Source organism: Mytilus edulis, chromosome 1 (assembly GCF_963676685.1).
Source record: "Mytilus edulis chromosome 1, xbMytEdul2.2, whole genome shotgun sequence".
NCBI classification, from domain to species: domain Eukaryota; kingdom Metazoa; phylum Mollusca; class Bivalvia; order Mytilida; family Mytilidae; genus Mytilus; species Mytilus edulis.
Window position 1 is genome coordinate 9,854,343 of NC_092344.1, and position 25,856 is coordinate 9,880,198.

At 30.9% G+C, this 25,856-nt stretch overlaps 1 protein-coding gene across 1 annotated transcript in view; it reads left to right on the forward strand.

Annotated features, from left to right (window-relative positions):
- Positions 1-205: 205 nt before the first annotated feature.
- The window catches only part of LOC139523583 (3'-5' exoribonuclease HELZ2-like), a 60,479-nt gene continuing 34,828 nt past the window's right edge, over positions 206-25,856 (forward strand). Inside the window, exons 1-11 of the mRNA XM_071317714.1 lie at positions 206-309; positions 10,395-11,056; positions 14,013-14,114; positions 14,817-15,104; positions 16,733-16,807; positions 18,366-18,563; positions 20,598-20,831; positions 21,619-21,876; positions 22,808-23,034; positions 24,234-24,276; positions 25,092-25,189. Coding sequence (XP_071173815.1) covers positions 10,483-11,056; positions 14,013-14,114; positions 14,817-15,104; positions 16,733-16,807; positions 18,366-18,563; positions 20,598-20,831; positions 21,619-21,876; positions 22,808-23,034; positions 24,234-24,276; positions 25,092-25,189 — 2,097 coding nt within the window. The 5' untranslated portion in view covers positions 206-309; positions 10,395-10,482. The remainder of the gene's footprint in view (positions 310-10,394; positions 11,057-14,012; positions 14,115-14,816; positions 15,105-16,732; positions 16,808-18,365; positions 18,564-20,597; positions 20,832-21,618; positions 21,877-22,807; positions 23,035-24,233; positions 24,277-25,091; positions 25,190-25,856) is intronic.

Sequence of the window (25,856 nt, forward strand, 5' to 3'; positions counted from 1 at the left end):
ACATAACCAACAAATGTATTGTGCTATCTTAAATGAGATATATATATCTATAAATATACGTGTATTTGTTGTGGCCCTGATTTGGTCATAGTTGACATGCGTTCGATTCAAACCTTATTCTCAAACAGTAAGTGATAGATTATTTTCTTATGCTTTTTATACTCCGTTCAATACCTATATTACTTCCTTTGTTAGCTTTACCTGTAAATTGCAGCATATAGAAGCCATTTTGAATCCTTGATTAATATATGGAATGTACACAGGATATATAATTCCCAAAATGTTTCTAGGTAGAAAGTGCTCGTATTTGTAAGTAGTAAATAATTATTTGAAGGAAAAAAATTTGAATATGACATTTGTAGTTTGAAATTCTTAAAAATTAATTAAAACGGCACAAATGGCTGATTGTATTGGGACATTTCAGTTTATAAGTGTTGCGCCTGTAGTAATGAAATAACAATGTTCTCTATACTAAAAAACTGATAAACGTAAATTATTTGTTACCCAAAAACACTCAAGGGTGACAAAAATGAAGTAAGATTGTGAACTTCTATTATTCTAAAACACCCGTTTCATGAACTGATTAATTAAAATTGGAAAGTTAAAATCAATAATCAATATTGAATTATCAACAAACTAGGCTATAAATACACGGAATAACATAATGAAAAGGTAGGAAAATAATATGAGCAGAGGAATTTTTACCACCCCGAAAAAAATAACGACTATCATAATCATTAACTAATTTTTCAACAACTAGAAAATAATTTTCTTATTGGCAACCATACTGCATCTATTTATTGTTATATTAAAGTATTGTGAATAGAATCTATTAAGGCTAGATTTAGCAACCAAAATATTACTCAATTTCATCAGTTAGGAAGAAGAATTTAAGCATATTTAGAATCAAAGTAGAAATGAAATAGAAAGTTTTGTACTTACATCATGTTTCGCGTCTTTACACACGAATTCATTAAATTTTAAGTAGGATGAGTGGTGCTCAATCTGTAGCAGCAGATTTGTATTTTGTTGGATGTTGTTATTTCTCCAATTTAATTTCTTGCAATTTGTTGGTTTGTTCTTTATTGACTGATAAGTTTGATCACCCTGTTAACTTAACTTGCAAATAAACTCATCATAGATACCAGGATTATTTTTTTTACTCACGACTTATTTTACTTTGATAAGTGGAACGTCTGGCAGTAGGGATGTTGAAACACTTTCCATTGTATAAATAATACGAAACAGTTTTTTTTTAATATTTTTTGTCTTACTCTATGAATGGCCGATAAAACAAATGAAAGGCCTCGACTAAAACTTATTATTTTGTTCTGATGATACGACGCTGATTGCGTTCATAGGTGTGGGTTTTTTCTATTTCCTCGCAGTTCGGTATTTTTGTTATTTTACAGGTTGCAATTGATGACAGTAAATACACCAACTAGGAATTTATAACACCAATTGAAAATTGTTTTCATCTGAAAAAAAAAGAAAATTTGAAAAAAAGAAGAGGCTGTATGATTGCCAATGAGATAATTATCCACCAGAAAAAAATATAAGAAAATTATCGAAAATGTAGACAGCAGCCATTAAAGCAAAAAAAATCAAACAATTCTAACGGTAAAAATCTTTATTTACATAAAAGTGATAATTTGTTAATTTTATCAAATTCTTGTTTTGCTTAATTGAAAACTATGAAAATTATTTCGGTCGGTGTAAATCAAAGACTGTGGATGTTTTCTTATTGATAACACTCCATTGTAATTACACTCAATTAGGAATTGTGTTGTAATACTGAGGATGTTGACGCTATGCATAGATTCATGTGTTCTTGAAATTCCGGATTTTGTATGACTTTGTATATTACCAAATCTGTTTATTTCTTCTTTTAAAGGTTACCAAGTAAGAAAATATGTCATTTAAGAATGGTTTCGTTATCCATCTACTTATGTTACATATCTATTTACAACGTGATTACATGTCAGCTATTTGTAGATCTTTTAAATGTTGTATTCACAATAATATAAGTAATTCATCAAATCTTTTGAAATAAATAAAACGTTATGTAAACTTTAATATCTTAAAATAAAATCCATACATCAGGTAACTTTGTTTAAAGTTGTTGGGGTGTCGAAATGTTCGATGATATATTTTTCTTTATTTTCTGCAAAAGGCGTCTCATTCAATGTACTTTTATATTTCAAATAAAGAACTTCGATTGCGTATATTTTTTCAACGTTAAAATTAATTGAAATTAACGAAATTATAGCTATTCTATATAGATAATCTAGGGGCAACTTTTTTTTCTTATGGAGGAAACATCAACGACAGAATTTCAATTAGATAATCAATGTTTACGAAGATAGAAATTGGTGGCTTAGGGCCTTATTTTCATGAAGAAAGAAAAATTGCAAATTGTCCTATCAAATTTTAATCGGTTAAATATTCCTAAAATATTAGATGTTTGTACTGTATATTGAATAATATTTGGTAAAATAATGTTAAGATTAGAAAAGTATTTTGCAACATGCCAAAAAAATATGCTCAGAATAAGACATCGGATATTTCTTACAGAGCTATTCAGTATCTATAATTATTTTCCATTTAACAGAATTAACACAAACTGATGCATTTAACTTGAATTATTCATTTAGGTTGTAGACATAATTGGAATACACATACACTGGGTTTTTTTTATAGCAATTATAAGTATAACATGTAAAAGATTATTAAGTTGGTATAATGATTTGCAGGTATTATATATTGTAACACAATTAAGAAGGTGTAAAATTGTTTTAAAAAATGTAAAGTAACCATATTATTAACAATATTTCATGAATTACATAAACGGTAACTTTTTTTACTGTCCTGATGCGCATTACATAAAATAATACCTGCAGTGATGTAACTATGAAACGGTGACAATTTTCCTTAATGTCACATTGTTGTTGATAAATGCAATTATTTTGAATGAAATACAAGATTTATTACAATTTCATATTCATTTTGTTTAGCCATCTAGATCTCTGGTGTTTTTATAATTTTTTGTGCAGAGAGAACAAAATGGTTGACAGGGAAATAAAACTTTATGTAAAAGAAATACAATTTACAGTTTTAATTTAAAACTTCTGTGTAAGTGTCTAAGTACAAACATCTATGACTACTTTACGTCAAGAAATTGCAAGTATAAAGTCATAATCATGGTATTTTTTCTCAGGAATAAGAGCAGACATAAGTCTTATTTGACCGTTTGACTTTCATACAGCAAATATTTCAGTTGTCTAAAAACCTTTGTTGGCACTGGTCCTCAATGCCCTTCAACTTCGTACTTTATTTGGCCTTCTTAACTATTTTTATTCGATCGTCACCAATGAGTCTTTTGTAGACGGAACGCGCGTCTGGTACAAATACAAAATATTTAACTCCTGGTATCTATGACGATTCATTTAATAACTAACACTGTATATTGAAAGATTCATGGTTAATGATTTTACCATTTATTTTGGGACTTTCCATCGAATTTTCCACAGAGTCAATTTTTTGATTGGTTCATGCATGTAGTGTCATTCTTATCCTGTCTGATCCGACAATGCCAATAGGTATTTACGTTAAAAATACAAATACGAAAGTTCTTATATATCCTGATCAGATGGAAGTCCTCGAGTTTGGAAATTTACATGGACTAACACGAAAGATATTGTGATATTGTAAGTAAAAATGCAGCTGTTCCTTAATTGTTATTATTACAAATTATAACGGTACCACACTATCTACTACCTGTATTATTATTTCCACATCATTTAACTCTGGTGTACAGCTGTCCTAAAGAAATTCACACGCGTCCTCTTATTTTTTATAAAAACTGAAATCTATATGGGAGTGTCAAAAATCAGGAGCCTGGTTTTGAGTGGTTGTCGTTTTGATTGCTGTTTCCTATAAAAACTAAAATATGATTGTTTTGTGTGGTTTTTCATGTGGTATACAACGCACCTTACATGTTCAAACCCACCACATTCAGTTTGTACCTGTTGAAAGTCAAGAGTCCATAATTTAGTGGTTGTCGTTGGTTCTTATCTTTCGTAATTGTTTTTCGTAAATTATTTTGTTTTAAATTAGATAATTTTTGTGTATAGTTGTCTAATTTGCAAATATATATCCTTATCGTTATGTTAACAATATGTATATAACTACTACACTAATCTTACGATCTAGATATTTTTATTTTTCTTTCTGAAAAAAGAGCAATACTAATTTTCAAACTGATGATGGAATCAAATTGAACTTTCTTTCTTCACAAAGGCCCTTGAATGCATTACATTAATTTAACGTGTTCATTAATATTAATATTAATCTACTTGGTATGATTTTGACAAAATTAACCATTGGCTTTAGTAATTGATATAGTTGTGTTCTCAACGCTTGCTTTTCTCAGTGACCCAATACACGGTAGGGATAGTGTCCGGCTAGGATCGTGGTTTTTCGAGTGATTCGGTCCATTTTTTTCGAGTGTAGTTCGACCTTTTTCGAGTGATAAAACATGCTATAAGTTCCATTACCTGCTATTTAGTAATTATAATAGTTTTTTACATTACTACCCAACTTATATTGAATACTATACATGTTTTGATCAACAAAGAAGCAAGATTTCCTTGTATTTAACCAAATAATTCAGTGTTTGTTATTGTCCGGTTTTTTTCGAGAGCAACTGTGAAATCGTCCGGGTTTTTATACGCCCGTCAAATTTTTGACGGGACGTATTATGTTATACAAATGTCCGGTGTCCGTCCGTCTGTCCGTCTGTGTCGCACCGTAACTTGAGAATGATTTATCCAAATTTCATGAAACTTAATACAGTTGTTCCTTATGATGGTTAAATGATCTGTATACTTTTTTTTTTACATGTCGCACCGTATCTCAAAAACGATTCTTGATTATGGCTTAAAACTTTAAACAATTCTTTGTTATATTAATCTTAATATTTGTATACTTTTTGGTGATGATTCAAAATTTCATGTTTGAGTTATTGAGTATTATCTCAAAAACGATTTATGATTATTGCTTAAAACTTTACACATGTCTTTGTTATATTAATCTTAAGATCTGTATACTTTTTGGTGATGATTCAAAATTTCATTTTTGAGTTATTGAGTATTTTGTAAAAAAAGGGAGAGGGGTTTTTACATGTTTTGCCGTATCTCAAAAATAATTTATGATTATTCCTTAAAACTGTACACACTTCTTTGTTATATTAATCTAAAGATCTGTATACTTTTTGATTTTGATTCAAAATTTGATTTTAGTGATATTTAGATCTTTGTGTAAAAAACCAGGGTGGGGGGTTTCACATGTCCCGCTGTGTCTCAAAAACAATATATGGTTATTGCTTAAAACTTTCTCAGAAACTATTTTTGATTATTGCATAAAACTTCCAGGCGTATCGTGCTCTCATGGCGCAGCTGTTTATCAAACAAATGGTCCGGGTTTTTTTACAGAAAATTTGCATAAGAAAAAAGTTATTCTAGACTTTAAAAAATGACTTTTTCTAGTTTATAACTGTAATTAAGTGAAGGACAGTATATCATACATTCCCAATAATTCATCAAAAACATATTACTACGTTTATCAAAATGAAGCTTTTTTCAATTTAATGCAAAATTTTCTGTTCGGAGAGCGTTATACAACTACTTTCCAGTGTTCATTTAGATATTACTTGACCCTTAACAAAACGGTGTTTAGAACATTGTGCAGGGAACTCATAATTTCATTTCATGCTACTTTTGATTTTACAGTTAATAATATTTCTTGTGGTGAACTCCGGAGATTTAAAAAAGTCGAAAGAAACCTAATAGACAGTAGTGAAGAATCAGAAAAATGAAATGTATAAATAAAAGATATTCTACGAAAAGAGGCCTGCCCCCACCCCGATAAAAAAAAATCCATTTATAAAAAAAATGAAAAACACTTACTTAATCCACCCCCATTTGTATTGCCATTGAACAGAACATTTGAATAAAATTTCATATATAATCAACAATGAAATGAATAGTTCATTAGCCTACATATGATCCTTTAGAAATGATATACATGTACAAATACAAAATGTGTATATTATATGTTATCACCAGCTAGATTGTCCAGTGCTTCGAACGACACCAGGAACAACATTTCATTTTGATAATCATATTTTCCATTTTATAGGCACTTTTCTTTTATTGAAAGGAAGTTCTCATAGTGTTTAGTTGCTGACTGACCAATTATTACATATGCATAATCAGACTCCTTCTCACAGTAGTAGCATTTAGTCATTTTCGGTTTCCATTTCTTAAACAATAAAATAAATAATATAGGGATATTGCATGAATATTGGGGAATATTGTCCCGAGCTTGCGAGTGCAATATATGTTCTACGAGGGACAATATTCCCCAATATTCATGTAATAACCCTTTTATTGTATAGCAATATAATATTTGAAAGTAAAAATTGGTTTAAACTAAGATTTTGTCGTTGATGACGTCATGAATTTTGAAGATTTATTGCACTATTGCAATATTAGAACTTATTGCACGCTTTCTTTTGGTTACTTTCTGTGGGAAATATTATATTGCTATACAATAATACAAGATACAAGACAAATAGTTAATGATAGTTAATGATATATCTAAGATGTATACTCTTTTAAAAACAAACATATATCTCACCTTAAACAATATATGTTTGTACGCCTCAATTCGAATTGTCTATGCTTATGTTCCGGACCATATGAGTGTTTGGACCATACGCGTATGTTCATGACCATATGCGTATACTCATTTAATCCGACCATACGCGTATTGTCGAACTATATGGGTATTTACTCATTTGGTTATTAACGGACCGGACAATATGAGTATTTGTACAATATACATTGTAGGTATACATTAGAAACGATACAATAATACAATAAAGTTATCTTTAACAATGACGGTTACATGAAATGTATTGATTTTATAATTCTTGAAAAGGGTACCCAAAACAGCACAATTACAAGTTGAAACCCATTGTCTTTCAATTAATTGCCTGAATCTTGGTGTATCTGTTTTCTGTGCGTCTCTAGTATCAATTATTAGACTTTTTATTATATCGACTTTTTTTCAGTTAGTAAAACAGTTGAACTCTTGTTTAACAGTTCATTAAGACATTTTTGGAAGTATTTTCCATGTCGAAATTTGCTGTTCAGTAATAGTTATCCCATGAGGTGTAAGATCGCTCCGACTGACACACTAAATCCGAATGAGATGATTATTTTACATCCCAGCTTTTCTAGATTAGATAAAAAAAAAAGTACGCTTAATAAAGATCTAGTTTAGATCGCCAATTACTTCAATATACTTTATATTATATTACTTATATTACTATATAGTATATATGCTTTATGAACCACGAACACCTTGTTTAAATATGTTATTTTAGTTTATATTGTTATTATTGATATATTATTATAGGGTTATTGCATGAATATTCGCCAATATTCATGCAATAACCCTTTAATTGTATAGCAATATAATATTTGAAAGTAAAAATTGGTTTAAACCAAGATTTTGTCGTTGATGACGTCATGAATTTTTATGATTTATTGCACTAGTGCAATATTGGAATTTATTGCACGCTAACTTTTGGTTACTTTCTGTGGGAAATATTATATTGCTATACAATAAAATAAAATATATAATAAAATGACATTTGATATATCGTCTTTTAATGATGTGACAACTGGAATGGTCATACCTTTTGAAGAGTTTACTAGTATTAAACGTAATCGTGTTAATTAACCAGACCGTTCGCGTACGGTCGGACCATATAAGTATATACCCATAGGTCATGACCATACGCGTATGGTCCAAATACTCATATGGTCCGGAACACTTACATTAGATTGTTGACATCACGAATATATAGTGTACATGCAATTTATATGATGTTGATACTTGTTTATAAAATGCAAGTGTTAATACACGATGTGCCTTGATAGTACTTAATTTGAACCTTTATTTTATAGTTTTTAAACGTAAATACACCAACATATAACTTTTTTAGCTATAAGAAATGTGTATAATCACTTGATAAAAAAAGGACACACTCGAAAAAGCCCGGACTGCTCTCGAAAAAGCATATAAATGTGTTTAGTTCCGATGCAAAGACCTTATTAGTGACTCAATATTAACGCCAAAATATGCAATCTTTAATGACTTGACAACAGTATCGTAATTATATCCCTTCTTAATAAGTCTATTCAAAGGTTTTGTAAGTTTCTGAGGTGAATACTGACACCTTTGTGCTTTATAAAGAATATTTCCATAAAAAATTGGATGTGAAATACCTGAACGTATTAGAAGTCTGCATGTTGAGCTATATTTACGAATGATGTCTTTATACCGATGATAAAATTTAGTAAATGTTTTGACTAGTTTGTGATATCGAAAACCCTGGTGTAATATTTTTTCAGTAATACATAAATTTCTCTCGTTAAAATCTAAAACATTGTTACATACACGAGCGAATCGTACAAGTTGAGATATATAAACACCGTAAGATGGTGACAAGGGAACGTCACCATCTAAAAACGGATAATTAACGATAGGAAATGGAAAATCATCCTTTTTATCATAAATTTTAGTATTCAGCTTTCCAGTAGTGATATAGATATCAAGATCGAGAAAAGGGCAGTGGTCATTGTTAGTATTAGCTTTATTTAAAGTAAGTTCAACAGGATAACTTTCATTAATATACATACTGAAGTCGTCATTATTGAGAGCCAAAATATCATCCAAATATCTAAAAGTATTATTAAATTTGTTTATCAGATGTTGTTTTGATGGGTCTTTGCTTATTTTTGTCATAAATTGTAACTCATAACAATACAAAAACAGGTCCGCAATAAGTGGTGCACAGTTAGTCCCTATTGGAATTCCGATAATCTGACGATATACGGAATCCCCAAAGCGAACAAAAAATGTTATCTAGTAAAAATTCAAGGGCATATATAGTATCAAAGCATGTCCAATTAACAGAGTTTTTTTGTTTGTTGCTACTAAAATACTAAAAAATGACCTAAAAGAGTTTGAACATATATATTCACATTCTGATTTTTTGAATGCCCATTTAATTAGGTGTGTGAATTTTTTCTGAATGAGAATGTGATGCATTTCCGTCGACATTTGCATTGGTATGTGTTTGAAAATGGCTTTATTCGGTATTTTGGAATAAAAGCATTGTAAGGCTTAATTCAACTTTTTTAACGAAAATTAATGTCGGAATGATAATATCTTTATATCTCAAATACTAACTTACCATGTGTATATCCTTGTATATCAAACTCAAGCTTCTATATCACGTTTTGTTAGAAAAGAAGTCTGTTTGTTTACATTTGTGATCATATTCACTCGAAAAAAAGTGGTCACACTCGAATAAGCCCGATCAAATCACTCGAAAAACCACGATCCTAGCCGGACACTATACCTACCGTGTAATACATTATCTACATGTTCGACTTGTTGCCATAATGCAAAATACAAGATTTCAGCTATATGTTAGGATTTCGTCTTTGCGACAGCGTTCTCGAATTTGTTTTCCAAAGCAAGTTGCTTTCCTTCTGTTTGTATTGTCATAGTTCTCTATTTTGAGTTATATCTTCCTATACTTTACGTATATTTCTCTCCGCTACTTTTAAAATTGAGAATGGAAAAGGGGAATATGTCATAGAGACAACAACCCGACCAAAGAACAGACAACAGCCGAAGACCACCAATTGATCGTCAACGCAGTGAAAAAAAACACATCCAGTGGTCCTCAGCTGGTTTCTAAATACAAATGTGTAATAGTTCAGTAAAAAATGATGTCACTCTTTACTCCAAAACATATAAATTAACTAAAATTAGAAAAAAACAAAACATACAAGACTAACAAAGGCCAGGGGATCCTAACTTGGGACAGGCCCAAAAAATGCGGCGGAATTCTTGACTTGACGTTCTTGACTTGGGACAGAATGTTGCGTGGTTAATCGTGTTTTAAGCACTAATCTCTCCCATTAACCTCGGACAGTTGTGTCACTGCACAACATGATAACATATATATAACAAACTCAAAGAATGGACGTGGCATGGTATGTGTATATACTAAAACAATTGCAATCAAATGAAAATTCAAAGCTTCTGAATGTTGAAACATTTTTATAATCTTTTATTATCCGATCGATGATCAGAGTAACTGCTCGGCATCGAGATTTGTATATGCAGATAAACAATGATTATGATTACCTTGATACTCATGCTTTTAAAACAAAGATGTCGACGTTTTTTAATTAAACAAATTGAAACAGTGTTTCTAAGTGTTTTATTTTATTTTTGTATCATTTTAGGTTGATTTATTACTTTGGAAGTTAATAAAGGGTATTGTATCTCAAAAAATTATGACTGCATAGTATAAGAAATTTCGTTATTTATATAATGGCAACTCAGGATAATTTGCGATGTGCAAGGTGTTGCATGGTTGTTTTTGAAGTATTTTCTGACATAATGCAAGCGCTTTTAGCACGCAGAGGGTTAACTGCACAAGATATATACGATATTGTAACGAATGATCCAAAGTTCTTTAACAAATTGAGAGACCAAGAACAAGCTACTTTGCGGACATTAAAATCAGATGGATTTTCTAAATTAGATGCTTCAATTATATACAAAGTTGTGCTTCGCTACAAGCACAAAGCGTTAATTCCGGGGCCAACACTACAATGGGGAGTTCCGCCGAAATCACAACATATAGATATTGGTGATGATGTAGAAAGAATCCGTTTCGCAAGAAATGAATTTGCACATAAAACAAATGCTGAAACCAGCGAATATGACTTTGAAAAGTTTTTCAAAGACTTTCTTGATGTAGGAGATCGAATAGATAAATTGCTCAATAAAAATCCTTCCCTTGGGTATGTAAGGCGAATAAAAGATTTAAAAACTACTAAACTGGATACTGAAACAGCAGAAACAATCCTAGAGCAACGACAAGAAATAGAACAATTAAAACGTATGTACAATAACAGTAATATTTCTTGTTGTTTCAACTGTATAATTTTGTTATTTTTTACACTCTATTTGATCAAGATATAATCTTCCTCCATACAAAATACAAACATGTAGAGGTTTGTGTAGTAAACATCAAAATAGCTAAAATACCGAACTCCAACGAAGGTATACATGTTATGTTATGATATAGATGGAACAAAAGCGTTTGTACAAATCATAAGGATATTTTGTATTAGTTGAATTATAACTATACGGCCATCTACAATGTGTGAACTAGAAATCTGTTTTACAAGAGCAAGCTGACCCCCATATGACAATGTGTTACAAAATTAGTAGTGGAATCAATATTTCAATAAAAAGATGTACCATATTCTCCCCGACTCTAAAAATCCTTATAAAAATACCGACTAATACTTTCGAGGATAGTTGTCTCATTGACCATCATACCACATCTCATCATTTCGTTATTGATGCATTATTTGTTGATCTTGATATGTGGATGCAGTAGAATGCTCGTAATGTATGCCATTACATTTCACAGTTTCGCTTGTGTGATAGCTGTTTATCCGTGCCGATAGGTGTAATACTAGCAATAAAGCCACATATCCTTACTTCTATTATACTGTTGTGCTCATGTGTCGTCTCATTGAGAAACATTAGTGACGCTCGAATCAAACACTCAAATTAAATACTGTTGCCTTTTTTTAAGGAGTATTTGAAAACAAGACGATTCTGGGAAATTTAAAAATACCAAGCAGTAAAAATACGATGAATTACGTGATCAGAGGACATTATTAATCTGAAAAACCAGTTCATGTGCAATTCCCAATATAAATATATGTTGTACTATAATACCACTGTCTCAGGTTAGGGGAGGGTTGGGATCCCGCTAACATGTTTAAACCCGCCACATTCTGTATGTATGTGCCTGTCCCAAGTCAGGAGCCTGTTATTCAGTGGTTGTTGTTTCTTTATGTGTTACATATTTGTTTTTCGTTCAATTTTTGTACATGCTTTGGTCCGAGTGTTACCTTCAAATTTGTATTTGAGTTAGTTGTTGACGGTTTTTGTATATGATTTTAAACCTTGGTGATGACTTTCATTTTTGTCCTTTCAATTTGATTTGACTGGTAGGAACTACATTGTCCTAAGTGGTCAGTAGGGCATCAGTGATCTGTCCAATGCTTCTGAATGGATTTTAAGTCAATTGTGCCTTTTCATGAATGTGACATACCGAATAAGACTATTTGTCGGGGTTGTAATAACATGAGCAACACGACGGGTTCCACATGGGGATCAGGATCTGCTTACCCTTCCTGAGCACCTGATATCACCCCCAGTTTTTGGTTGGGTTCGTGTTGCTTAGTCTTAAGTTTCCTATGTTGTTTCTTGTGTACTATTATTTGTCTGTTTGTCTTTTTCATTTTTAGCAATGGTGTTGTAAGTTTTTTTTTATCTATGAGTTTGACGTTCCCTCTAGTAATTGTCGCCCCTCTTTTAATGAAGTTATCAAATGTATTGCTATCAACTATCATTTAATTTGTAGTATGGAAACATATGGTAAATTTGACCATGTTTCCTGGTTGGTTATTTGTCTTTCTGTTTTGTACCTTGTAGAATGAGTCAATATTAAGATTTAAGTCAAGTCCATGCTACTCTCGAACAAAAGAGTTAATAAAGCTGTCATGATATTGGAGTACAGTTGACATTCTATGTTTTGCAAGTTTGTATGCTGCTTTACTGAATTCTTCCAAAAGATATATGCTTTAGTTTCTCTTTGATGTTTTATATCCAGAGCTTAAAATCATAAAAAAATTTCGTTGTATGATTCACCTATAGTATATTGCCTTTTGTAATTTGTAAGTCACATTCGTGTTTCCATTGACAAAACCACTGGTTTTGCTGTAACCATAGATAGTTTAGTGTTGGAACAGGTAGAATGGCACACAATTTAGACAAAGGCTTCACTTAAAGCAACAGGGGTACATTAATGTGTTTTTTGGAAACGGAATTCTCAAACATTTAATTCATAACAATAAGACCAAGTGTTAACAATGCAAAGCTTTAAATTTAATAACTATTCATTACATATTTTTAAATAATGAAAACAATTGTGTTAAATATTTTAAACGCTTAACAATTTATACTGTACTTTTAACTAGTTGAACATATAGTGAAAATGAGAACTACACTTATTGTTCATGTTACCGTGTATAATGACAGAGAACATAAAAATAAATATTCATTGGAATTCAATCCTCATAATGCGTTAAAATAAAAAGTTAAATCACAAAAATGCTGAACTCCGAGGAAAAGTTCAAACGAATGGACAACAACTGTCATATTCCTAACTAGGTACAGACATTTTCAAATGTAGAAAATGGTGGATTGAACATGGTTATATAGAGCTTAACCTATCACTTGTATGACAGTTGCATCAAAATCGATTATATCTACAACGATGTGTGAACAAAATAGACATAAAAGGTAAAATTGTAAACAAAATAGGGGTACAGCAGTCATCACCGTGTCACAATCTCAATAGGAACAAAAACAAACAAATATTTAACAAAAAAGCATAAAAAACATAAACAAAATTGAACAACCACATTCACTTTGATTTTTTTAATTTTCAATTTCTGTTTTTTTTCTCTGTGTTGTTGTTTTCTCTTTTTTTTTAATCTGCGCTTAATTGTATGTTTTATGATTTGGACTTGGCATTAATTAAGAGACTTCGAATATTAAAATGAATATCAGGTGTAGGCTATTACCAAGTTACTGCCATTGATGTTTTTAAAGTGATTTATAAAACTAGTTGTTGGTTTATATGTATACGAGAAAATCTCTAGGATTGAATGGAGTATTTTTGTCACCAATTAGTACTTAACAGATAAAATATATTTAAGTAGAAAACATATTGAACATACTATAACTGTTCAAGATTTTTTTTTCAACAGAAGAATTACTAATTAAAGAAAACAAGAAGGAAGTAGCTATTTTCATTGGTTTAAGTGTAGAAGAAGTTGTAAAAAAAATATCCGAGGGGAGAAATCCGGAAGGTAAAGTATTTTATTTTCTTTAACATCAAAAAGAACTTCATTTTTTTTTTCTAAATATAAATCATTAGTACATGTATGAATTTAAAAGTTCACTCTACATGATGAATTCATTACCTAGGCAAAACAAAAACTAGCGACATAGGACATTTGTGTTTTGTGTTTTGTCATTTGATTTTGCCATGTGATTAGGGACTTTAGAATTTGGTTTTGCCATGTGAATAGGGACTTTAAAATTTGATTTTCCTCTGAGTTCAGTATTTTTGTGATTTTACTTTTTGTAAAAACTTCCAACTTAGACTCCTCGTTAATCATAACTCATGCTCATCAACATGATCAATTTTTTATGTATTTTATCATTTGATTATGCCATTTGATTAGGGACTTTCCGTCTTCAATTTTCCTTTGAGTTCAGTAGTTTTGTGGTTTTACTTTTTATAGTAACTATAATGCTAGACCACATTGACAACTAACACATGAATGTAATATTATGGCATTAACCATGACTTTTAAAATCTTTCTACAAAAATATATCGTAGGCACAAAAATAAGTATCATACTTTTTCCAGCTTCAACATAATTTTCAACCTATAGTAGTTTCTATGAAATATGCAATATTAACCATTTAGCTTCGAGTCATACCAATACGAATATTTAACCAAAGTAAACGATTAGCATACATCCATGAATGAAACTTTTTTCCAGATGTTAATTCACCTCCATTCAAGTTTACATTGGAAGGCGTCGTAGATAGCGAGGAACAATTGAACATGTTGAAACAAATGATTGGTGTAACAGATCTAGAATCAAACATTCTAGTGAGAAGTGTCCAAAAACAGTGCATTGAATTAATTGTCGAAATCAACAGCACTTATTTGAAGAGCAAAAAACTATTGTTAGAGGCAGTTACTCATTTTTTTCATCTGCTGACGAAAAAACAAGCTTTTAAATGGAAAGGCGATAAAATTATTATAGTAATAACAATTGCTGAAGGTAATTAATGCTTAAATTGTTGTTAATGTCTGTGTCATTTTGGTCTTTTGTGGATAGTTGTCTCATTGGCAATCATACCACATCTTCTTTTTTATATTAAAAGTGTTTTGTATAACTTTTAATATATACTTCTCGATTTGTTTTTAAAACATTTGTTATCATTTTGTGGGTGACCATTCCTATTTCGACAAAATATCGTATCATTTATCCATGAATCTGCACAAAACACAGAAGGTTCACGATGGGTTTTAGCTTAAACATTAGATTTAGCTATACCATCGAGCATCCAAAACTGCCTCTACTGTATAATATATTAGTGCTATTGTTTCAATTCCATTTATAATATTGATAACACCTGCGAATGATTATTTTTACATTTTAATTCCCCAACTGTTTCTTAATTTGGACTAAAATAAATTCAAGGAAAGCTATTTTAGTCCCAATACCATAAAGCGGAACTAATTCAGAGAAACTGTAAATAATCAGAGTGACCAGCAACATTATATTTACAAATAAAACAGGTTATCTTAATCGTATATCGGGTCCTTAAAGGAGTTATTGACCATGTACGATACATATTTACCATCTATTTTGTCCCAACTCCCTCGAACCAAATAAAACCTTTGACGAATTCGGTTATTTTTTATGTCCTGTGTGATCATTCTCTGCACGTGTTTACATAATTATGCACTCTTTGTTTTTAACTATTTAAATTTTTTATAACAATTTAGATACTTTTTAGAAGACAAAAACACTGTAAGGTAAGAAAGTTATCCAAAGATTCCTCTGTACGATTTCTTTACGAACCAGTACTTAGAGGTAATTCGTACAAGAAGAAATATTGGTTAATGATATGAACTCATTAAAGATCCATATAGATTTAATTTAATTGGAAAATTCAAAAACACCGCTACCTTGATGATATATTGCCTTAATTGATCAAAAGTTACCCAAAGAACATAATTTTAGAAAACCCAAAACAGAAAGCAATAAACAGAAACCACAATACTTAAAGAAAAATCTGTTAGTTCCGAAGGGATTTTCTGAATTTATTTTCACCAAGAACGGTAAAGGCAAAATAAGTTTAAGCCAAAGATGTATAAGAACCGAAACAGTTGACGACAGTTATGACCAAGAAGGATCTCATATGATAGCCAAATAAATCAAAGGTCAACTTTGCCTGTGGAAGTTGCAACTCTTACTTTTAACAATTTGTTTCTAGACCTGAGTTTCAATTAGTAAACAAGGTACGGATTAGGTGTAAAACCGATATCAAAAGCCTGAAAAAAGCATGAACCATGTAATTAGCTTTTTACTAGCTGAAGGGGAGGATTGGTTGCTTATCAACAAGAAAGATCCCGCCACATTCTTCTCCATATCTGTCATGTTTTTGTCGTAATTGTTTTGTTACAAAAAAGAGCAATAGTTTTCTTGTATGAATTATGTTTTTCTTCATGGCAGTGCCTTTTAAGGTCGACTATACTTTATGGGAATTTGTCTAATTTTTGAAGGCCATTATGTTACTGATAGTGCCTATAACCACTTTTTTTATTTTCTCTAGCGGATAATTGTCAACAAACAAACTACGTCTCTCCATTTTCATACTGTTCCATTCTTTATGATTTTAGATTTCGAAGAGCAAACATTATTGGAAGAGAAGCAAGATAATGTGTTTTCGATCGAAGAAGAAGCAGGCTACTTTGGTAACTTAAATGCTACACTCTTCAATTAATGCATATTAATGATTATTTTTAAAATGCGCATTTTGCAAATAAACTACTGTGCAGTGAGCGCAAATCTGAAATATATAAGAAATCGAATAAAATACAAAGGACTGACATAAACATATTTAATCAAATGCATAACCAACGATTACAAGAACTGCGCTTTACATGAGGGAATATTTTCCTTACTGTTAAATGATCAACTGATTTAGTATCAGAAAAAATGAATGAACACTATCCGTATTTTTTATTCAAATACCGAAAACAGAAACTGTTTTTCGTGTGATACCTTAAGTGACTAGTGGTATTGCACTTGTGCTAAAAATAGCATAACAGAAATAACTCGGCAGTGAGTTTTTTTACAAGAATCGAATTAACACCATTCATATCTTTTAAGAGATTATTAAGATCAAGATATTGTCTGTTAATACGAATATTTTAGGAGAAGATCGCAATTTTTGGTAGAAATAATGCATGTCTTATAAGGACTCCTGTCCTTTTTCATTCCAAATCGATGAAATCGCTGTTTAAAAATGAATAAGATAATCCATTTAGTTTGAACATTGGTACTAATAGCGCTGCAACGGGTGCACATTTCGGTAAGCAATATCTCAACAGTCATACTCGAGTCATACTCGAGTTCAAAATATTTCAGAATCTAAATACTTCTTCAAAAGTTGAAAAGCAGATAAAACATAAAAACAAATATAAAGCAACACCAGGACGAGGCATCAGAGGTAGACATGACACAATATATTCATTAATAAATTTAATGGCTTTTAAAGTGAGGCAAAACAAAGCAAAGGCCTTTTAAACAAAAAAGTCAAAAATAAACAGACAATAACTTGGCAATGAAATAAATCATATTAAAACACAAATGACAGTAGCCAAAACACAACACAACAAACTTTAGTCTTAACAACAGGAATCCCATTCAAAACCAGGCATGCTGCACCCGTCGTGTTGCTATACAAGTCAACCAAAGGGATACGTCAATTTGGTAGTTCAAATTCAAGGAGAAGAGTACGGGATTTTTTAACATTAATTAAAACAATTTTAATGTATTGCGATAATACATAACTATTCAGTGGTGATAGAGACCAAACTATTTAAACATACAAAACATCTGAAAAAAATTAAGATCTATAAACCAAAGGAGACAAAAATGTACAAGACCGGAAAGAATCCGAGCCTTGCATTACGGAGGTCTATTCCTTAATTAAAAATAAATCCTAAAATTTTTAAACAGCAACTTCTAATTACAAAAAATCCGTTTTTTCATGCCAGTACTAATATCCGGGCTAATGAGCCGTTGGTACCATTAGGGACTTATAGTCCAAAAGCCGAGACATCGACCCAGTAATAGTTATTATATTAACGGTCAACCAACTCTTCATGACGTCCATAAAATTTTGAAAGGAAATTGTATAATAGAAAACCTATAAAAAAAAATATATTCTTTGCATTTTTCAAAGAAAAATTAACGTTAACAAAGTCTAGCCTAATGTGATTTATATTATGATATTTACACTTTCAGAATGTGAAGACCATGCTTCAAGTAAGAGTTCTTTGGTTCTGAGTCTTGAGATGAATGCACAAGATTTAAGAGATGGAAAACTTAACCAGCAACTTGCATCATTTGTCCAAAATCTATTGAGAAAAAGCAATGGGCGTGAAATATTCGAAGAGAATCACGTAAATGCATCTCTAGTTGTAGAAGATACATTGAACTTTGGTAATTTAAAAACTACAAAATGTAGAACATCCACATAAATATATAGGATATCACTATTTACATATGGGTAGCACTACTGGTAAAATTAGATATTAGGTAAAATACTACATCAAATTCCGATCTATTGAAAAATTGCGAACAAAATAAAATTAATTATTTTACTAATGGTATAAGTTCTCTTCTAAATGATTTTTCGTTAGGCAGAACATTATCAAACGTTTAAACAATAATACGATAACATTATGACATTACTACAATATTTTCCTTCAAGTGATAAAAACAGCCAAACTCCAAGTGCAAAATGTAAACATCGTTAATATTGATTCATTTATAGGTGTCATACCACCAATTAAAAGTTCCTATCTGTTCAACCAAATTTCACAATTTTCACAGCTTTCTAAATATTTTACCTTAAGTTTAACTTCATAGAAACCAGGTATATCCTGAATTGTACATGTATCAGCTTTCTACATGCCAATTTTCAACAGATGTTCAAAATCATATAAAAAAGAAAAGGTCTTCCGAATAGAGGTACCACTTAAAATAACCCCTGGTTTTCTGGAAATCTTAAATTAGTATACTATGGAGTGCATTAATCCTCAATTTTGAATACAAACTCATAAATAAGTAAATTTTAGCTCAAAATGCTCTTAATATATTTCTCTTTCACCAAAACATTCATTTCTGTCAATTTGTTGGTTAGTTTAAGTAAGCAATGACATCAAATGCACTATTTTTTTGTCTGAGTAGGCCTACTTTCACATACGTTCTAAATTTGAGGTATTAATTGGTGGAATGATACCTAAAGGGTCTTTGCATCGGAACTGAACGCATTTATTTAAAAACAATTTGTTGGCATTACACGGGTTATGTTCTTCTAATATATGTCATGATGGTATGGTACTTAACCCCTAATGGGAAGTATGGTGCCTGATATTCATATGATGAAGACATAATCTTTCAATCAGTTTAATTGAAGTCTGGAGCTAGCATGTCAGTTAACTGCTAGTAGTCTGTTGTTATTTATGTATTATTGTCATTTTGTTTATTTTCTTTGGCTACCTCTTCTGACATCAGACTAGAACTTCTCTTGAACTGAATTTTAATGTGCGTATTGTTATGCGTTTACTTTTCTACATTGACTAGAGGCATACGGGGAGGGTTGAGACCTCAAAAACATGTTTAACCCCGCCACATGTTTGCGCCTGTCCCAAGTCAGGAGCCTCTGGCCTTTGTTAGTCTTGTAGTCTTGTATTTTTTTTTAATTTTAGTTTCTTTTGTACAATTTGGAGTTTAGTATGGCGTTCATTATCAATGAACTAGTATATATATGTGTTTAGGGGCCAGCTGAATGACGCCTCCGGGTGCGGGAATTTCTCGCTGCATTGAAGACCTGTTGGTGTCTATCTGATGTTGTCTGTTCTATGGTCGGGTAGTTGTCTCTTTGACACATTCCCCATTTCCATTCTCAATCTCGACGTATGATCAACACCCATCAGTTTTTGAATCAGATTACTAGGTTCGGTTGAATTGTGCGTTTCCAGTGAAAATTCGTGTTTCTACCTTAATTTACAAATAATTTTATATGGGTTCATGACATGAAACTGACAGTATGAAATCAGATAGAACATTCCTTTTAATTATATTCACAAATAACACCCAAAACAATAGAACAAAAATAGAAGACAAAAGGATATGTAAATATTTGAGCAACATGACCAAACTGATCTAAGACAATGACAGTACTGACATGATTTTTGATGGCGTTTACATTGTTTGTTATTTCAAGGGTCAAAATTTCATTTTGTGAGGTTTTATGGATATCACCTTTTTTTAATTTACCTTGAAGTTAAATATTTCTGTTACTACTTGTACATAGCTCCTTTAGAACAAACTATTTACAAACACTTACTTTTAAAAAAAGCAGTTGTCGTAAATCTTTTCAGCAGTCCTACTAATAGAAGTGATAAGGATTTTAGTTGATTTTTTTTCAATCATTGGTTTTTAATAATTAGCTTATAAAACATTTTAAAGCTGAGGAAGCAGACAATGATGCGTTTCTTGAAATGACAGACCAACAACTGAGCATTGGAACAAAGGTAAGCCTTGCTGAAGTAGAAGCTAGAACAGATCAAGACAGTAAACAAGAGAGAACAAGCGAAATGATTGATGAAACTGAAATAGTGTTGGAGGAATATGATGGTCGTGAAACATCCGAGGAGACGACCGTAAATACATCTTCAGTTGTAGAACATAATCGAAATTTTGGTAAATATTAAAACTACAAAATATAGAACATTTGCATATCTTCATATGGTTAGAACTTAAAATAGATTTTTTCTTGAACACGTTATATCAAGTTTCGATTGACAAAATTATAGATATCTTTTATTACTGGTATAAGTTAATGTTTATAGTTTTTCTACTCTAAATGACTTTTATGGAAGTTATAGTAGAACATTATCATACGATTCGAAAACATGTATAAAAAACACACGGCTACTATTTCCGTGTATACATACTTTTCTCATTTTTTTATTCCATCTGTAAATACCCTGCTATGCATTTAGTTTGAGAACCCATAATGGATAACCGACATGTGTCACTCCTTGTTGTACATTTGACGAGTTTTTTAGGAAGATCTCTTGAATGACAGGATTGTTGAATAACATTTTTAACTAAATATATATTATTATTATAATTTGAATTGAACATTAATACATTCTTTATATTCTGTGAGTATGTTACCGTTTTATCTAAATATATCTGTTAGCTCTTGATACATGATAAATCGTCGTATTCACCTACAGTGCAATATACATCAATGTGTCTTCAATGGAAGACTCTTATGGCTATTTTATTCTTTTATTTGCAATAACTTTTGACAGATTTTCTTGTCCGATTTCTGTCAAATTTATAGGACATTGGAGACAGAAAAAGAGACATATTTTACATCTAAAAAAACATAAAGAATGCTGGTTGAAGCGACAGCTATTTTTTCAGCTGATTGATTTAACATATTTGGTGAACTTTCCGTTTCAATTTTGTTTTGAAGCGCTACCTGATGAAGCAGACAATGATGTATTACTGGAATTGACAGATCAAAAGCTGAACATTGGAAATCCACAACATGCAAAAGATAGCATTGCTGAAATAGAATTTGAAAACAGATTAGACCAAGACATTAACCAAATAAGAACAACCACAATGCCTTATGAATCTAAACACGTATTGAACGATAGAGATGACCGTGAATCAGTCGAAGAAACACACGTAGATGCAACTATAGTAGAAGAAGATACACAGACTTTGGGTAAATATCAAAACTACAAAATATAGTGCTTTTAATCTGAAAAATGTAATAACACGTTTTTCATTCTAAAGTTATTTCGATAACGTTTATTATATTAAAACAACTTTTTCCCTTCAAGTGATGGCTAAGCTACCCTCCTTGTGCTACATGATAACATCGATAAAGAATTAACATCAATCGGGTTTTTTTATCAAAATACTAGGTTCGGTTGTATCGTGTGTATTGGTGTTTTAAGTGAAAACTCATTTTCTTCTTAAACTATATAAACAATGTAGCATGATCTCTATTAATGACAATAATCTTACAAGAAGAAGTTATAAAAAGATGACATTTGGCCCTTCGATTCGAAATTCAAGAGGTATCATATAACAACAAAATAACATGTTGGGTGTCTAACATAAGTGTAAATAGTCTTTTATGTCAGTTTATGACATACATTAGATACGCACACTACAAAATAAGAAAAAAAATACATTTTATTTTTACTATTTTTATCAAAAACGCTCAAATCAAAACAAAAATGGAAAAGTCAAGAATGTACAAAAAGTAGAAGCTACATCACCAAAAGCGATTAATTAGAAAAAAAATACATGAGTTTGATGACTATACAACGTTTACATTTGTCAGGTTTAATTGACTCCCACTGTTTGAATTAAATTTTGAAAAATGTATGAGTGTAAATACTTTTTCGATGCTTTATAACAAACTATTTCAAAAACCGGAAACCTCAAAACTTCAGTAATCTTATCCTACAGGGGTGCCCTGTCAAATGCTGTAGACATGGTATTCATTATAACAACTATAGTGCAATAAATTATTTTTTTTGAAAGAGCTTTAAAACTTTTATGATATAACTGATAGACCCAGTAGGTATTTTCGATGATTGATTTTTTTATCATTGTGAACTTTTACTGTTTCATTGTTTTTTAAGCTGATAAGGCAGACAATATTGCATTACTTGAACTGGCTAACCAACAGCTTAAAATTGGAAATCCAGAACACGCTAAGGATAGCATTGCTGAAATAAAAGCCAGATTAGACCAAGAATTTAACAAAATAAAAACAAGCAAAAGGACCGATCAAACGGAACACGTGTTGGCAGATAAGAGCAAAGAAATTGGAAAACAGTACAGAATGTGTTCACTGCTTCTTTTGAAGGTGTGTAATGTATATTTTTCATTCAATGCCAGATGTACTGCTGCAAAGTGTTATTTTGATTGACAGTATTAATTTCTTGAATAATAAGAAAAATTAAAAAAATAATGAACTCCGAGGAACAATAACTGTCATATTTCTGACTTGGTACAGTCATTTACCTATGTTGAAAATGATGATTGAACCTGGTTGTTATAGCTAGCTTAACCCCTCATACCACTGTCTAATGGTCAAATTAAATCGATTAAGATCATATGATAGATATCTTTTCATTTATAAAATCTGCAAATACAACAGTAACATTGCATCATGTGTAGGTATATCTTTTATTTTTTTTTAATACAACTTTATCTTAGTCAATTTGGTTTAATAAGGAAAATTTATGAACACGAAACCGCTTTCGATTCATTTGAAGTTACGATTCCCTCAGTTCTTTTATTTTTACCTAAATTTATCTTTTGAAACGATTTATGAGATAACATTATTGTCAAAGTCTTGTCGCCTTAATTTGTATTTTGTTCTTCTTCTTCAAACGTTTATTTCTCTGATACAATTATGATAAACGAGATGATTTGTCATTTCTTATTGTTAATTATCCATTTTTAGATGGTGACGTTCCCTCGTCATTATCTTATGATGTCAATATCTCAACTATTTGCACGGGTTTGTAAATATGTATTGGATTTTAACGAAATAAATCTATATGATCTGTAGATCACTTATGTCACGAAAATAAAGACTATGATTAGCACGATTAATTTTAACTAACTTTACATTAGAGAGCGTAGAATTCCCTGTCATTAAATAGGAATACATGGATTTGAAGATACATTTTGAACATCAGAAAAATATCGACAGCTAAATTCGCAAAAATTTCTATTTTTGACTGATTTAACTAATGGTTGTTTAATATGTAAGGTTTTACAAACCTAATATCACATTCACAATATCGTCACATTTAAATTAAAAACGTAACATTAAAGTTATACAGATCTCAATTTGGTATTTTTGAAATGTGTCACTTTCATCTTATTATCCATACATATATAAACTGGTCATGTTCAATTTATCCCCATACAAAATGGTCAATATAAACCTAACACCATTTTTGTGTTAAGGCAAATATGTTTTTTTTTTAAAGTCAGCTTTGATGTATTATTATCTTTGTTGAATATAATTAACAAATAATGTATGTTTTTCAGATGCCAGGTAGTGTTTTTGATGCTGCAAGAAGTTTTTATACAGGTATGTTTTCATTTTATGAATAAAAGAGAGGCAACTGCAAAGTAATATCTCGAAAATAAACTTCGAGTGATCCCAAAATCGTCGAGTTGCTCATGCAACATGTGTCCGTGTAACCAGGTGATAAGTCTAATACGATAGGTCACATTCAGGGGAAGAAGACTGGTCTGCGATTTCCCTAAATACAGTAAATAGTTATCAAAGGTACCAGGATAAATTGTGAAATAGGTATTCCAAAACGGTCAGGTCAACACATGGAAAATCTTTTTTTCAATCAGCCACTTAACATGGAAATCATGATATGAAATATAAGCTCTGGAATATCGTAGCAACTGGGAGATACATACTCCATAGACAGGACCTGCTTGAATGTTGCAACATATAATTTTAATTGAAGATAGGTACTATAAATTAAGGCGACAACAACTATTGGAATAAAAAAAAACATAGATTTCTGCATATGTCGTCATAGTGAACATAGGTATTCTATATTTCTAGTTCACGTTATGTCTTTCGACAAAATACCCATGTATGATCTATTACCAGTAATTGATTTTATTGAGGACTTTTTTTCTGTGTTGACAAGTTTTAGATAATTTTCTATTCTTGCGTTTTTGACGATTAAGATAGTTGCTACCTTTTCTTTAACATTTTCATGAGAATAATAATTTAAGAAATTTAACATACAGGCAAGGTAAAAATACTACACGCTATATGTGACATGCATCCCAAAATAAATGACGAAGGCATGAAAGAACATTCAGTAAACTATTTTGTTTAGATGAATTTTTAATATCGTCTGAAAATGCATCTTTCAGGATTGATTTGTTACGGGAGTCCAGATTTGTATGATTATACCGAAACAAGTTCGATTATTTGGAATACAATTCAAGTTGAGGCGAAACAAAGTGAAAAGGTAATTAGAAGAGAAATTCATGTAAGTAGTCTGTATGTCATTATAAATATTTCAAACTGTATCACACCAAAATCTGGTGATCAGGAAGAATAAAAAATGTCTGCTCCATGTGTAGTACCCTTTATGTTGCTTATATAAGTACAAATACTTTTTTAAATGATCCTATTCGGTAATAACACGATAGCAAAATAGAGAAAATGAATGTGCCGATTATAATTGGAACATATCCGTGATTGTCGTTGACGCAGATATTTCATAACAGTCAATCAACTCAAAATGGCGTCAATAAACATATGAAGGAATTACTTCAACTTCATCACTGAACGCCGAAAACCAAACAATCGGCAACTAAATGATAAATAGTTATCAAAGGTACCAGGATTAAAATTTAGTACGCCAGACACGCGTTTCGTCTACATAAGACTCATCAGTGACGCTCATATCAAAATATTTTTAAAGTCAAAGTTCGTTATTCTAAACCCAAATTACTTTAATTTTCAGTTAAGATTACATCAACTTGTTTGTGTCATCAATTTGCCTATACTTACATTGTGGTTCAGTTTTTATTTTGATTTTGATTCGTATTATCCTGTTTCAAATCTGAAATTATCTTCTGAAGTAGCTGATATTTTGGGATATTTAAAATAATTGTATTTGTCATCATAAC